The sequence below is a fragment of the Drosophila nasuta genome, chromosome X (assembly GCF_023558535.2).
Source record: "Drosophila nasuta strain 15112-1781.00 chromosome X, ASM2355853v1, whole genome shotgun sequence".
Taxonomy (NCBI): domain Eukaryota; kingdom Metazoa; phylum Arthropoda; class Insecta; order Diptera; family Drosophilidae; genus Drosophila; species Drosophila nasuta.
The window spans coordinates 14,908,623-14,923,552 of record NC_083459.1 but is presented as its reverse complement, the minus strand read 5'-3'; the positions used below and the strand labels follow the sequence as shown (position 1 = coordinate 14,923,552).

Sequence of the window (14,930 nt, the reverse complement as noted above, 5' to 3'; positions counted from 1 at the left end):
AGCTCTAAAACATAAGTTGGCAGTGCTCAAAATTACCCTCTAAGCTGTCCTTAAAAAACATGAGAAAGATTGCAACTCCATGCGAGTTGGCAGCTCTAAAACATTAAGTTGTCAGTTCCAATGTGCTCAAAAGCGCATATACCACACATTCAAAAATACCCTCTAAACTGTGCTTAAAAAAGATGCCAAAAGATTACAAAATGAAATTTGTGGTTCATTAGAAAACTTGATGATCGGGAAGGGAATGTTTATCTTTCTCTCTCTCTCTCTCTGTGTTACAGAACCGAGAATATTTGCGCATATTGACCTAATTGACCCGAGAATAGTTGAAATGTTTTTTGCAATACTCGAAATGCTTTGAATACTTGAGCTACTTATTGCCATTTCACCTTCAACTGTGATTGACCGCACACACCCATGGAGAGTGTTACACACACACACAGAGAGAGTTATTTACATACTGTGATGTAGATCCTCAGACTCTGGCTATCAGTCAAACAAAACAAAAAAAAAGGCAGCAATAAAAATGTTTGTGCATTCTGCATTCAATTAAACGATTAAGCTCTTAATTGAGACATCGACCGCAACTTGGCTAACTAACTACGCACAACAAACGTGTGTGTTAAGTGTGTGTGTGTGTTTGTGTGTATTTGCTTGTAACATTGGGTCAGTCAGCTGGTCAGGCAATTGGTCAGTCAGTCAGTCGGCCAGTTGATTGTCAGCTGCTCAATGCTTACATAAATCAATTTACTTACGCTTATTTTATAATTTAATTGTTTTTTTGTTTTCTCGTGCTGTGCATACTCTGTACTTAAGTGATTGCGTGGGATATGCACAACTAAAGAACAATTGTAAAAAGAAGCGCAGAGAACATTTTGAAAATTTACGAAAAGTGTTAAACAATTTTTTATAAATTACAAAAATTAAGAATTTTATAAAGATTAAAGATACAAAATGAAAATTTTTATAATAACACACACATTTTTTATACGGCAAATACAGAAATGAGTAGAAAGAAGTACTGAAATTAGAAAAAAAATGTTTCATTGATTTTATTAGAATATAAAAATGATATATTTTATGATATATGTTTATTTTTTATATGGCATCGGTAAAATATATAATATATGCGCAATAAAAAATTGTGTAAAAATATTTTTAAAAAATATTGCTCATATAATTAATTATTTTAGTTTTCATGAATACGAATTTTTAAAATAATTACATTTTTGATTAATTATTGTTTGCAGCCAAGAAATAATTCTGGCTGCATATATAAATAATTATTCATGACTCTTTTATATAAATACATATTTATGAATTCAGGTTTAAAACAATAAAATTTTGTTTTGCTTTTTTTTTAGGTTTAAAGTATTTTTTGATTTCATTTATACATTTTTTTGATATAATTTAATCTAAATGAATTATTGTTTATAGCTAAAAATATAAATATTTTTTTAAGGTTTTTTTTTAAAGAGGTTTTGGGTAGTTTTTAAATTTATTTTCGATATTTATTTATGAATTATTGTTATTGAACAAATTCAGGACCAATTTAATTAATTTTTTTTTAAATTTTCTTTTGAGAGTTTTAAAGTATTTTTAAAATTTTCTACTGTTGTTAGGTGACCGAACTTATTACAGGGTTTTTTTTAACTTAAGCAGCTTTGATAAGCTGCCATTACAGGGTATCTGACTGTCGGTGACACTATTGTCAACGTGTTTTTTTTTGACTTGCTTTTATTTTATGGCTATTTGCGCTCGCAACTTGACTTGTATTCTCATGCACACACGTAGTCATTCACTAATTCGCTCTCTCTCTCTCTCTCCCGTTCTCTCTCTCACTTGTAGAGCAAGCGTGCGGTTCGTCGTCGTCGTCGTTGTCGTCGTTAATGTCTCGGATGTCGTTGTTGATGTGGATGTGGATGTCGACCGGTGCCGGTGGCCAAAACATTCAGTTGAATTCAACGCTGTGAGCAACACACGCTGGAAGCGCCGATGGAACCGCGTCGCGACGCAGCGGCAACGGCAGCAGCGGCAGCGACAATAAAAACAACAACAACAAAAACAATATTGACAAAACAACAACAATCAAAAGCCAGCTAAACAAAGTTGAGAAGAAAAACAACAACAAATTTCCACAAGCAGTCAAAGTTTTATTAACAACAATTTGTGATAACCGAGAGAGACAACAACAAGTAGAAGAAGACGCGAGTGTCCAAAAACATAAATAATAATAAAAAAAAAACAATTTATATACTTATATATATATATACATATATATTTATACAAAGCGCATATACAACAATTCAAAAACAAACATAAAAATATAAAATAAAAATTAATTAACTAAAAGCAGTCCAACAAATGCAACGCGTAGGCCTTCAACTGTGATTTACAACATAACAAAATAAAATATATATAAAAAAAAAACAAAAAAACAAAACTAAAAGTTAAAAACAAAAAAGAACAATTTATCGTGCTATTCATTTTTGTTTCGTTTTTGTTTTCCTTTTTTTTTAATATTATTGTTTCGTGTGTGTTTTTCGACGCCTGCAAAAAGTCCAATTTATAACTAAAAAAAACAAAGTAAAAGAAACCTTTCCAACAACTAACACAACTAAAAAGAGGCAGCAATCAAAATCAAACATGTTCAACTCAAACATACCGGCAACATCGTTGCTCAGCATCGAGGGCAGCAATTGCTTGGGCGCCCATACACCGAAGACGCCAGAGATATTAAATTCGGTGATCGCCATGACAAATCCGCTCGACAATTTCAATTTCAATGCCTCAAACAGTTGCAGTGCCGCCTCCACGCCCCTTGTCACCATACGCAACTTTTGCGGCAATCCCAATGGACAGGTAAATTCTCGCTTTTCTTTTCTTTTTTTGACACTTCAATTAAAGATTCATTTTCTTTGTTTTTTTCATTGTCCTTTCAGTCGCATTCGCAGGACAGCAGTCATTCCAGTTGCTCGGCTTCGCCGCTCGATTCGCCAGCGGGCACAGCGACCACGCCCAGTGTGCAACAGGTAAATGGGCGGTTCATAAATTCAAAACTTCCACACAATTAGACAAATTTACTTTAACTTTAAATACTTTTAAAGTAATTAAACATTCGTCAACATTCGATTTCTTCACTTCAATCGCAAATTTCTATTCTTGAAAGCTGTTCAAATTGCAACTTTCAGCAGCTGGCGAAATAAAACACCTTTCAAAGTTTAAAACTTGAAATTGCAGCCAGCTAGCAATCAATTAAATAAAGTGGCTTTTTTATTGTTAACAAGCGTTTGAGTGGCGTAAAAGAATTTAGAAATGAATTTGCTGTTTCTTAGCTGCATTTGAATTTCAATTGAAAGTGAAATTCAATTTAGAATCCAACTTTACTAACCAAAATACTTTGTACTACTTTACGTTATTTTACACTCTACACTTTTTTTGTTGAGTTGTTCGGATAGGGAATATTTTATGTGGTATATTTTGTATTATATATTTAGAATGTAGTACTAGTAAATCGATATACCAAAAATAGACTTTGTAGTTTTTCAGTATATTAATTCGGTACATTTTGGAATAATACCGCTGTCAAAAATAGTGTTTGGTATATAAGTATATTTTTGGTATATTTTACGGAATAATACTGCAGTATGTTGCCTTTATTCAAAATCGGATCTGTATGATTATTCTTAAAATATACCGAAAAATATACTTATATACCAAAGACTATTTTTGACAGCGGTATTATATATGTATGTATGTACATATATCAATATACCTAAAAAAAATCCTTTGGTATATTTTTGTATTTTTCGGTAATTAATTAATTAATTTGGTATATTTGAAGAATAATACCGCTGTCAAAAATAGTGTTTGGTATATAAGTATATTTTTTTGTATGTTTTAAGGAATAATACTGCAGTATTTTGCCTTTATTCAAAATGGGAACTCTACTGTTATTCTTAAAATATACCGAAAAATATACTTATATACCAAAGACTATTTTTGACAGCGATATTATATATGTATGTACATATATCGATATACCGCAAAAAGCCTTTGGTATATTTTAGTATTTTTCCGTATATTAATTTGGTATAATTGAAGAATAATACCGCTGTCAAAAATAGTATTTGGTATATAAGTATATTTTTTTGGTATATTTTAAGGAATAATACTGCAGTATTTTGCCTTTATTCAAAATGGGAACTCTACTATTATACTTAAAATATACCGAAAAATATACTTATATACCAAAGACTATTTTTGACAGCGGTATTATATATGTATGTACATATATCGATATACCGGAAGAAGCCTTTGGTATATTTTGGGTATTTTTCGGTATATTAATTTGGTATATTTGAAGAAAAATACCGCTGTCAAAAATAGTGTTTGGTATATAAGCATATTTTTTGGTATGTTTTAAGGAATAATACTGCAGTATTTTGCTTTTATTCAAAATGGGAACTCTACTATTATTCTTAAAATATACCGAAAAATATACTTATATACCAAAGACTATTTTTGACAGCGGTATTATATATGTATGTATGTACATATATCGATATACCGCTAAAAGCCTTTGGTATATTTTGGGTATTTTTCGGTATATTAATTTGGTATATTTGAAGAATAATACAGCAGTGTTTTAATTTTCAATTTGTAATTAACTAAACTCCAATTAAGCAAAAAACGTATTTCACTTTCAATCGAGCTGCTTGCCGCATTCTTAAGCTCAGCTTTCTTTCGATGCCTTTTCTGGTTATTATGTCTACTATCAATGCTCCTCTGTGAAATGCATTTTTTTTGTGCTTACAGCACAGTTTTCGCTTTCAATTGAAATTGACAATCGCTGCAGCGCGATGACTCGCGACTCTGACGTCGATTGTTGTTGCTTTGCTTTTTGTATTATGGTTTTTTTTTTTTTGGCGACGTCCAGTTGCATGTTGACGCCAACGCAGCGCCCCCAAAGCGACAGCGATGTGCACATTCGCTGCCCACGCAATTGTCCGTCCCTCTCTCGCACTCTCTCTCTCTCTCGCTCGCTCTCTCGCTCTGAGTTGTCGCTTTGTCGCCCTCTGTCGCCAAACTAACAGTACCCCGGCCATTGGCCATTGGCATCCGCCACAATTCTAACGCCTCCACAATCTCCAATGTTGGGTCAGGCTTTTGGCTTTGGTTTAGCTTTGGCTTTGGCTTTGACGCTATTTCGTGGGCGTTTTTCTCTGCTGTGCTGTGCTGTGCTGTTGACGCTTCAATTGCAAAACTCAAACGCAGCCAGAATTGATTTCACTTCAACAGAAATTGAATAAAGTATCTCTCGCTATAGCTATGCAAATGCATCTGTACAAAAGCATCACTTGACTGACATTGGCCTTAATGAGGCACGTAGCAGCAGAGTATCTATGAGACAGGTGCGGGGGGAAGTGCGATTAATGCATATGAATAACATTTGCCACGCGGTGCAATTAAATGCCAATGCGACTAGCTCCAGGCGGCAAACGCATCCAACAGATACAATGTGCGATACACATATGAATCTGCTGCACTAATTGCCAGCTGTAGGTGTGCGTGTGTGTGTGTGTGTGTCTGATTTATGATTATTACTACAAAACGAATTTATGGGCATTGAGCGACCGCATTGAACGTTTTAATTACCCGACAGTCCAACACTTTTCAATTTGTTTTCTAACAAATTTCACATAAATTTCAAACAACATTTTCCTCCCAAAATATTCGCACAACATTTATAATTTTGTTGCAAAAAAGCATTTGCTTTGCATTTTGAAGGAAGCTTTTATTGCATTATATTATGTGTGTGTGCTTGTTTTTCTCCACATTCATTTATTTGCTTTGCGCAAATATTTGCACAAATGTTTAAGGAAAAAAATATAAATTCATTTTGCACGCAAAATGCAGAGAGAACGGAAAAACGCAGAGCAAATTATAAAAATGGCAAATATTGATGAAGTTGGAGCAAGGCAAAAGTCAAAATAAGATTGCAAAGTAATGCACACAAAAATACCCTGTACAAAAAGGAAGAAATCGAGCACATTATTAATTTTAAAATATACCAAATTAATATACCGCACAAATACTAAAAATATACCGAAGGCTATTTAGGGTATATTGATACAGTACTCAATCAAAAATATACCACAGAGTGCAAAATATACCACAGAGTGCAAAATACTATATCAGATTATCAGGGTATATATATATTAAGTATACGCAGTGTATCACAGTTGTCGCAGCACTAGTCGAGCATACCCCATTTGTGGTATTTAAGTGTGTATGTAGATATCGAGAAATGTGGCAAACGAGCGAACAAACAAAATGCGGTGCCAAATAAAAAGATGCAAATTTGCGAGACGATTCGTGTGAAATTTGACTTTTGGGCGCTGCTCAGCAAACATTACATATACACACACGCACACTCATTACACACACATTTGAATATACATACGTATATATGTACTCTTTAGAAACAGCTACAGTCGAGTGTGTTGTCAACGCGAATTGCAACAAAAGCAAAGTGCAAAGAAAGGCTTGCAATACATTCATATCTCAAATTGTTTGGTCAATTTGTTGTCGCTGTTATCGCTGTTGTTGTTTTCATTGTTGCTGTTGTTGTTGCTGTTGTTTATTTGCATACTGAACTCGTACAGATGGAAACACTCGCATAGCATCTTTATCTTTAACTTTGCATCAGCATAACTCAAACGCTTTCTAAACTCTTTACTCGATGTGTTGAAATTACTGTGAATCTCCCTTGACTTTAAGTGACTCAACTTGCAAGAACTTCAACTTCATCAAAAACATATTTATCCAAGTTCAAGATCGCGTTCTCAATGATAAAGTTTGGCTTCACTTTTTGCAATTATTTTTACTTTACAAAAATCTGAATATTAGATTTTCTCTTCTATGTCTTTTCTTTAATATTCCTATTTTTTCCCGATTATTCTAGCTTTAGTTCTTGATGTTATCTAAACTTTTATTTTCACATCTCTTTCGCAATAAATTAACCTTTTAGCCAATTTCATTGTATTATCTTATCTTAACTGATTAGCTGCGATTTTTATCTCTTTTATCTCATTTCTATAGCAGCAAATCTTTCGCGTTCTTTCCACACATATCTTTGCTTGCTTCGCATTTGATATATGCATAATTTATGGGAGATTCCCTCACCCAATGCAACCCAAATTTGTCTTGCTTCCTGGTCGATTTAAAAATCAGACTGAGAGTTGCACAATAACAAAACGAACAAATCGAAACTGAAACTGAAACTGACACTGAAATGTATTGAAAATTGAAAAAAAAGTAGAAGTCTACGAGTTGAAGGCAACGCAATTTTTGTGTGTGTGCTTTTTTGACCATATGGTCGGTCGGTCGAATATATTCCGAACTCAAGTCTCAAGTCGCTTGACGACGTCGACGTCGTCGTTGGCGCATGCGATTATTATGATTATGCGTGGTGCTTTTTCTCTCCCTCACTGAAAATTTATTTATCTGCTTTTTGGGTCAATAAATAAAAAAGGCAGCGTGCCTAAAATTTAAAATGAAACAATGCACTGTTGGAGCAATCCCCCCAACCAAAAAAAAAAAAAAAAAAATCAACTAAAAACACCAAAAAAACAAAACTGTGAAATCAAGAAGGGCGCGTTCAGGGGCTGGGCAGCTATTCGACAGTGGCATTCGAACAATTTCTCGAGCAGACAACACAAAATAAAAACAAAAACAAAAGCGCAAAAACAAAAATGATAAAGATGATAATGATAATGACAATGTTCATGATGATGATGGGCAGACTGAGATATTTAATGTTTGCGTATGTAGAGAGTCGAGTCATTTCAATGAGCTCTCATTGAGCTTCAGCTTCAGCTACCGACTCTTCAACATGTTGCAGGCAGGCAGGCAGCAGTAAGCTTTGCCTCAATTACCATCTTCATGTTGTGTTGTTTTTGAACAAGTCTGCAATTTACTTACTATGCTTATGTCTGACTTCTGATCCGTCTGTTTCAATCAGCGTTTCAATCTCGTCTTCAATTCAATTCAATGTGCATACATTTTTGTTTTTTTTTTTTGCTTTCGTTTTTCGTTGACTTTTTGTTGCTATGGCAGTTCAACGACTTAAGCATTGACCCCATTTTTGGTTTAGTTCTGTTTTAATTTCTACTCAATTTGCATAGAGGCATTTTAATAGCGATTTAATGGCAATAACTTTTATATAAAGCATAGTTTTATTTGATCTGCAAATTGAGTTTGATTGTAACACTCAAGTAGTATTCAAATTAATATTGAAAATATACCGAATGCCATATTTGGTATATTGATATACTGGTATATAAAATATAATATAGCGAAATATACCAGATTATCAACCAATGCATCAAACACATATACCAAATGAATTTACTTAAATATACCAAATGCAAAATTTAGTATATCAATATACTATAACATTTGAAATATACCATAGCGTACAAAATATGCCAAATTGTCAAACAAAGCATCTAACACATATACCAAATGAACTTACTTAAATATACCAAATGCTAAATTTAGTATATCAATATACTATAATATTCAAAATATACTATAGCGTACAAAGTATGCCAAATTATCAAACAAAGCATCTAAGACATGCCAAATATATATATATGTAGTTAAATATACCAAATGCTGTATTTGGTATATTGATATACTGTAATATTCAAAATATACCATAGAGCACAAAATATGGCAGATTGTCGGCCAAAGTAAATAAGACCTGCCAAAATAATAGACTAAAATATACCGAATGTTATATTTGGTATATCGATATACTGTAACATTCAAAACTACCTGTTACATACATTCCGCTGGCCTCCTATAGTTAGCGGTTATAAAGCATCTCATTCTTTGCTCAACTTGTGCATTTGTGCTACTTATTTTTTAATGTTTCGCTGTCGCTTTCAACTTCCAATTGCCGCATGCTTTCAACACTCTGCAGCATGCACTCAATGCACTCGTTGCACAGCCCTTTGCGTTGAAATGAAAGTTGACAACGTGTCGACGTGATGACCATCTGTTGTCTTTAGTCTTTAGTCGCCTTTAGTCTCTGTGTTGTGTCTGCGAACTCTTCTCCATAAAAGGCGCTGACAGGCGCTGCCCACCCACCTCTCAACTGCTTCTTTCAGGACGTCAACGAGTTGCAAGCTCCGTGAGTGGGTCGATCGTCTTTATTTTGCAACCTGTTGTGGCCTTGTTGTTATTCAGTTTTCAGTTTATTGTCGTATTTTCGTATTTTGTTTATTTTGTATTTTATTTTGCAGTTTGTCAGTTTTTGCATTGTCCTGGGCGTGCCACAGATTTCAATCTTTTCACTTTAATATTTTGAAAATTTATGCGCGCGCTCAAGTCACAAAGCGAAACCCCGACAAATGCCGCTGCTGCTGATAAAGGTAGGCCCCAAAAACAAAAAAAAAAAAAAAACCCAGCCCTAAATTGAAGTTCAAGCTAAAGTTGGCAAATCTCAGAAGTTATAATTCCAATTTACAGCGAATCGCAGCTGACAATCTGAGTAGAATTTTGTTGTTGTTAATTTTGGGGACCTTGCCCTGAAAACCATTTCTGAAGTGTGGCACAGGAATGTGAACGATGAGTTTTGAGTTCAAGTTGTCGAGTTGTTTCTGTTTCTGTTTCTGTTTTTTGTTGTCGAGTGTTTTGTTGTTGATTCATCATCATCAACATCAACTACCTGAAGAGTGGAGCGCGAGATCTCGTTGAACTTGGCGCAAGTTCTTTTCGGCAAATGGGTCAACTGCAAAATGTCAGCTGAACATACACACGTCTCTCTCTCTCTTTGTCAACAGTGGCGTCTTATGCAATTGTCATGCCTTCTTTGGACGGGCTTTTTGGCCACCAATTTGGCTATTGGTGACAAACAACTTTTGTGTGTCGTTGTCGTTATTATTGCTTGCCGAAGGACGTTAACTAATCAACTCATGTTCTCTCTTGGTTTGTTTTCAGACCTGTTCGCAGCTGATCAAAGCCGGCCTCAAACTGTCCATACAGAGCAAACGCAAGTTGTCCACCTGCGACTCAAGCTCCGGCTCGGAGCAGCCCAACTCAAAGTGTTCGCGTCGCGACGAGGATTGCGAAGAGTCCAGCGATGAGGATAGCGAAACGAAATCCGCCCCCAAAGGACTGACGCCCGAGGACGAGGATCGTCGCCGTCGACGCCGCGAGCGCAACAAAATCGCTGCCACCAAATGCCGCATGAAGAAACGCGAACGCACACAGAACCTGATCAAAGAATCCGAAGTGCTGGACACACAAAATGTGGAGCTTAAGAATCAAGTGCGCACCCTCGAAACCGATCGTCGACGTCTGCTCGAGATGTTGCAAGCGCATGCGCCGAGCTGTGTGAAACGCGGTGGTTGCCAGTTGCCATCGAAGTTGCTGCAATCGCCGGCATACAAGTATTTGCCTGAGTTGGAGCTGGATGGCGTAGGCAATGGCAATGGTAACGGCGGTGGCAACAGCAGCAGCAGCAGCGAGGCAACAGGAACGAGCAGCGCGGCCAATACGCCAACCTCCCACCAACAACAACAGCAGCAGCAACATCTGCAGCAGCAGCAGCAACAACAACAACATATGCAGAGCATACCATCCATGTCGACGTTCAAGTTTGGCTCCAAGTCGCCAGCAGCAATGGCAGCAGCTGTTGCCGCCGCCCAACAGCAGCAGCAACATCATCAGCTGCAGCAGCAACAGTTGCCGAATGGCTATTGCAAGCCATCGCCGAGTCCGCAGGAATTCGAGCATGCTGGCTACTTGAGTTCGCCCACCCAAGAGGCGCTTTGTCTGCCACAGCAGCAACAACAGTCGACCATGAATCCCGCCAGCAGCAACAGCAATGCCGACAACAGCAGCAACAACAACAACAACAATAGCAATTTGGTGGTTAGTCAACAGGTGTCGGATTATGTGCCGAATTGTGAAGGACTCAGCTTGGGTTTGGGCCTCTCCATAGCCATAACCACGCCCACCAACACCAACAGCAGTCGCAACAGCAATACCAGCAGCAACAACAGTAACAACAATAGCAACAACAACAACGGCAGCAATAACAATCACAGCAACAGCAATGGCAACACGAGCAACATTGTCAGCTCTTCGACGTCGAATGTTGTTGTGATACCGCCGCCAGCAACCACGCCCACCAGCAGCGCCATCGAATTTGTGAAAAACGAATTGGTGGACTCACAGAGTCCCTACACCACCGCCTTGAGTGCCGAACGCTTTCTGTTCGAGCCGAGCGAGGGATTCCCCGACACAAAGCATGCGGTGAGCGTGCATCCGAGTAGCTTGAACAACATGACCAGTGTGGCCAGCTTGGCGGTGCACAGCGGCAGCAATCACAGCAACAACAGCAGCTGCAACAACAACAACAACAACAATCATCTGTTGGACTTTCACAACGGTTTGCCACACACCGGAATCGGTGCCATCGGCGGCGTTGGTGGCGGCATCATTGGTGGCATTATGACACCGTGCTACGAGGAGGATCAATTGCTGTTGATGAAGAACAGTTGCTATACGAACGATCTGTTGTCGCATCTCACCGATGATGCGGCCGATTTTGTTGATCTGGATACGGGTGCAGCGGCGTTTATCACAAATGGCGGTTGCCTGGCGTGAGATCGGGCCCAAAATCAAAATCAACATCAACATCGACATCAACAACACCAACAGCAACGCTTTAACGATCACGAACTGTTGCTGATCTTCGATCAACAGCAACAGCAGCAACATATAAACGATCAGCAACATGTTGAACAAGGCGAGCAACAGCGAGAGGAGGAGGATGATGCAAATTGGGCTAATGTGGATTATTGGTGCTAGGCAGAGCACAAAACGTGTGTGTGTGTGTGTGTTTGAATGTGTGTGTGTTTGAGTGTGAGTGGCGAGCAGCTATCGATCAGCTTTTTGAAACATCTATCTATACACATACACACACAGCTAAGCAAATATCCAAGTTCTTCCAACAACAACAACAACAGCAGCTCCTTTTACTTCACTTTTCCCCTCTTGGCTCGAATACAAACAAAACATTACACTACACTACACAACATTTCTTCTTTTTCTTCTTCTTTCTTCTTTTTGCCTCTTCGAATTGCTCGATAGTCTATGCTCGTGTGTGTGTGTGTGAGTGTGTGTGTCTCTGTGGCTTGACTACCTCAAAACAAAAAAAAAAAAAAAAACATTTGAAAAAAAAAAACAAACGTTAAAAATGAAATGCACTTTTTGTTCGATATTTTTTAATGAATTAATTATATGCATACATATTATTATTATACGATACTATACTTGATTTTTTTTTGCGTGATTTTTTTTTTTTGACTAATCTTTAGACGTGTAATGAAGCACCTTGTACATAACCTTAAATTTGATATATATAGAAATTGTAACCTTACTCTATATATATGTGTATGTATGTATATCGATATTTTATGTGTATCTATAACATTCCGAGCAACAGGCAATTTGTTGGCAGTCACAGCCGCATCAGTAATTATTAATTTTAATTTCGTTACAACCCTTCCCCCCACCCACCACCCCCCTCAACCCCATCCCCAGTTAAACTTAAAACAAAAAAAAACAATTTGTGCGAGATTATAAAAAAAAATTAAACACACAACTAAGCAAGAAAAATGCAAATTAATCTAATTATTAATTATGAAGATGATGAAATGAAGAAATTTAAGCTTAAAAACCATGCGATATGATGACGTTTGATATTTTTTTTTTAACTAAAACTTAGTCAGTGATAAATATGATAAAAACAAAACAACAACTTAACATTATGCGTAATTGATGTATATGTCTAATTTCGTCTTTAAATATTTACTATACTATATATATATTTGTGTGAACAAGAACCAGAAACATTGAAAGCTGTTGCCTTAAATATAAAAAAATTCAAAAACCTACACGCTGGATAACTAAAAAAAAAAAAAAATCTAATATGTATACATTTAAAAATTGAAAAGCAACAAAAACCAATTTAGTTTGTAAGTTTGTTAAACATTTTTTGCGAAACTAGAATGTGCTCTTAAACAAAAATAATAAAAAAAAACAAGATAGATATATATAACAATATATATTAAAAACAAAATTGACCATATACAAAAAAAACAAAAACAATTCGCCTTATTAAATTTAATGAACAAAAAATACTTACAAAAAAAATACAATGAGAAATATTTGTGTATGTGTGTTTTATCGCTTGAGAAAAATATTTGGACAGAATTCAAGATAACTCTATATATACTATATATATATATAAACCGATGTGTGTACAAGAACTACAACAACAAATATATAACAGCTGTGAACACCAAAAAGTGGCCTAAAAAAAAAACAATTAACTGAAAGAGATCGTAAAAAAGTGCTTTTCCATATTGTATTTTCCCTTTTAGTTGCCCCTTTTACAAAGGATAAAATATTTGTTTGTTTTCTTATTTTTGTAACAGAATAAAAATTGCCTCGATTTGTACTAAAGATTAAAATATTTACAAAGCAACTATTTATATATATATACAACACAAAAAGATGTATGTATGATAATCATAATAAATAAATACTTATACATGTAGCATTTAGTGAGCACGGCTTTGTAGTTGTACATGTCTACCATACACTATAAATAATAATAATAATAATAATAATAATGATAAATATTCTCTACAAATTACGATCATTGATCGGCTCTCTAAAAGGTTTTGTCGTCTGTCTGTGTACAATTTGTTAATTGTTTTAGAAAGCAAAACAAAAAAAAAAAAAAAGAACAAAAAGAAAAACTTCAGAGTTCATTGAAATTGTTGTAAATATTAAAAAAAATACTATATAGTATGCCCTCTGCCCTCTCTACTCTATATAAATATATATATACCCAGATACCCTCTGCTGCCTGATATATATGATATTATTACTTCAGCTTCCAAGAAACGAAACGAAAAAAACAAAAAAAAAAAAAAAAAAATGAAAAAGAAAATGAATTGAACTCAGGTCAAATATTTTGTGTGTATTTGTTTATCATTTCTTCAAATTCAAGAAAAACAAAATTACAAATTACAAAATGAAAATAAACACATAAATGTTAAATTGTAATCAATGTTAATTCCTTAAACAACAAAACAAAACAAAAAACGTTCTAGTGCAAAATTTGGCTACAAAAACAAAACAAAAATTGAAATGAAAATGAAAAAGAAACATATTTATTATAATAAAGAATACCTCTCACATATGCATACATACAAAACATATTTGTTATACCCTAGCTACCTAGCTAAGCTCGGGTATATGCGCTCTCTGTGTCTGCAGCTGAACTTTTGCTTGATCGAAAACAATGAAAGCGAAAAAAGAAAAAAATCAGTTGAATAAGTCTAGATTATAAATAGATCATGCTGCATCTCTCTTCCACTCCCAATATTCCCCTATATATATCTTTCTATCCCTCTGTTCTCAGTCTGTCTATCCGTTTCTCTCGCTCTCTCATTCAGTTTTGACTAGTAGTGGCGCATCTGTCATCTCTCTCTCTCTCGCTTTACTTTTTGTAACTTCATTCGACTCTCTCATTTAGCTCTTAGTTTTAGTTTTTACAATCCTGGTCAACAACAGATATCGATATCGATAACGATAATATCATCAATCACAACAAGAACAACAACAACATTGTTGCAACAAAATGCGCTACGAAGTACCTGTACAATGTTAATAAATATATATGCATACATATTGTTAAATGTATAACAAAAACAAAACAAAATCAGCAAAACTTCAGCTGCAGACATAAATAGAACGCACTAAAAAAAAATAAAAATAAAAAAAATAGTCGATACAAAAAGTCGAAAGTTTCACTGTATCGCAATCGTATAGTATAT

General features: G+C 35.4%; 1 protein-coding gene across 2 annotated transcripts in view; it reads left to right on the top strand.

Moving 5' to 3' along the window:
* The window catches only part of LOC132795253 (activating transcription factor 3), a 59,854-nt gene extending 45,813 nt beyond the window's left edge, over nt 1-14,041 (top strand). For both annotated transcript variants that reach the window (XM_060805872.1, XM_060805875.1), the window contains 3 exons: nt 1,849-2,862; nt 2,943-3,032; nt 10,012-14,041. In XM_060805872.1, the coding sequence (XP_060661855.1) occupies nt 2,647-2,862; nt 2,943-3,032; nt 10,012-11,685 (1,980 nt within the window). In that variant the 5' untranslated portion in view covers nt 1,849-2,646 and the 3' untranslated portion in view covers nt 11,686-14,041. The remainder of the gene's footprint in view (nt 1-1,848; nt 2,863-2,942; nt 3,033-10,011) is intronic.
* The last annotated feature ends 889 nt before the right edge of the window (nt 14,042-14,930 follow it).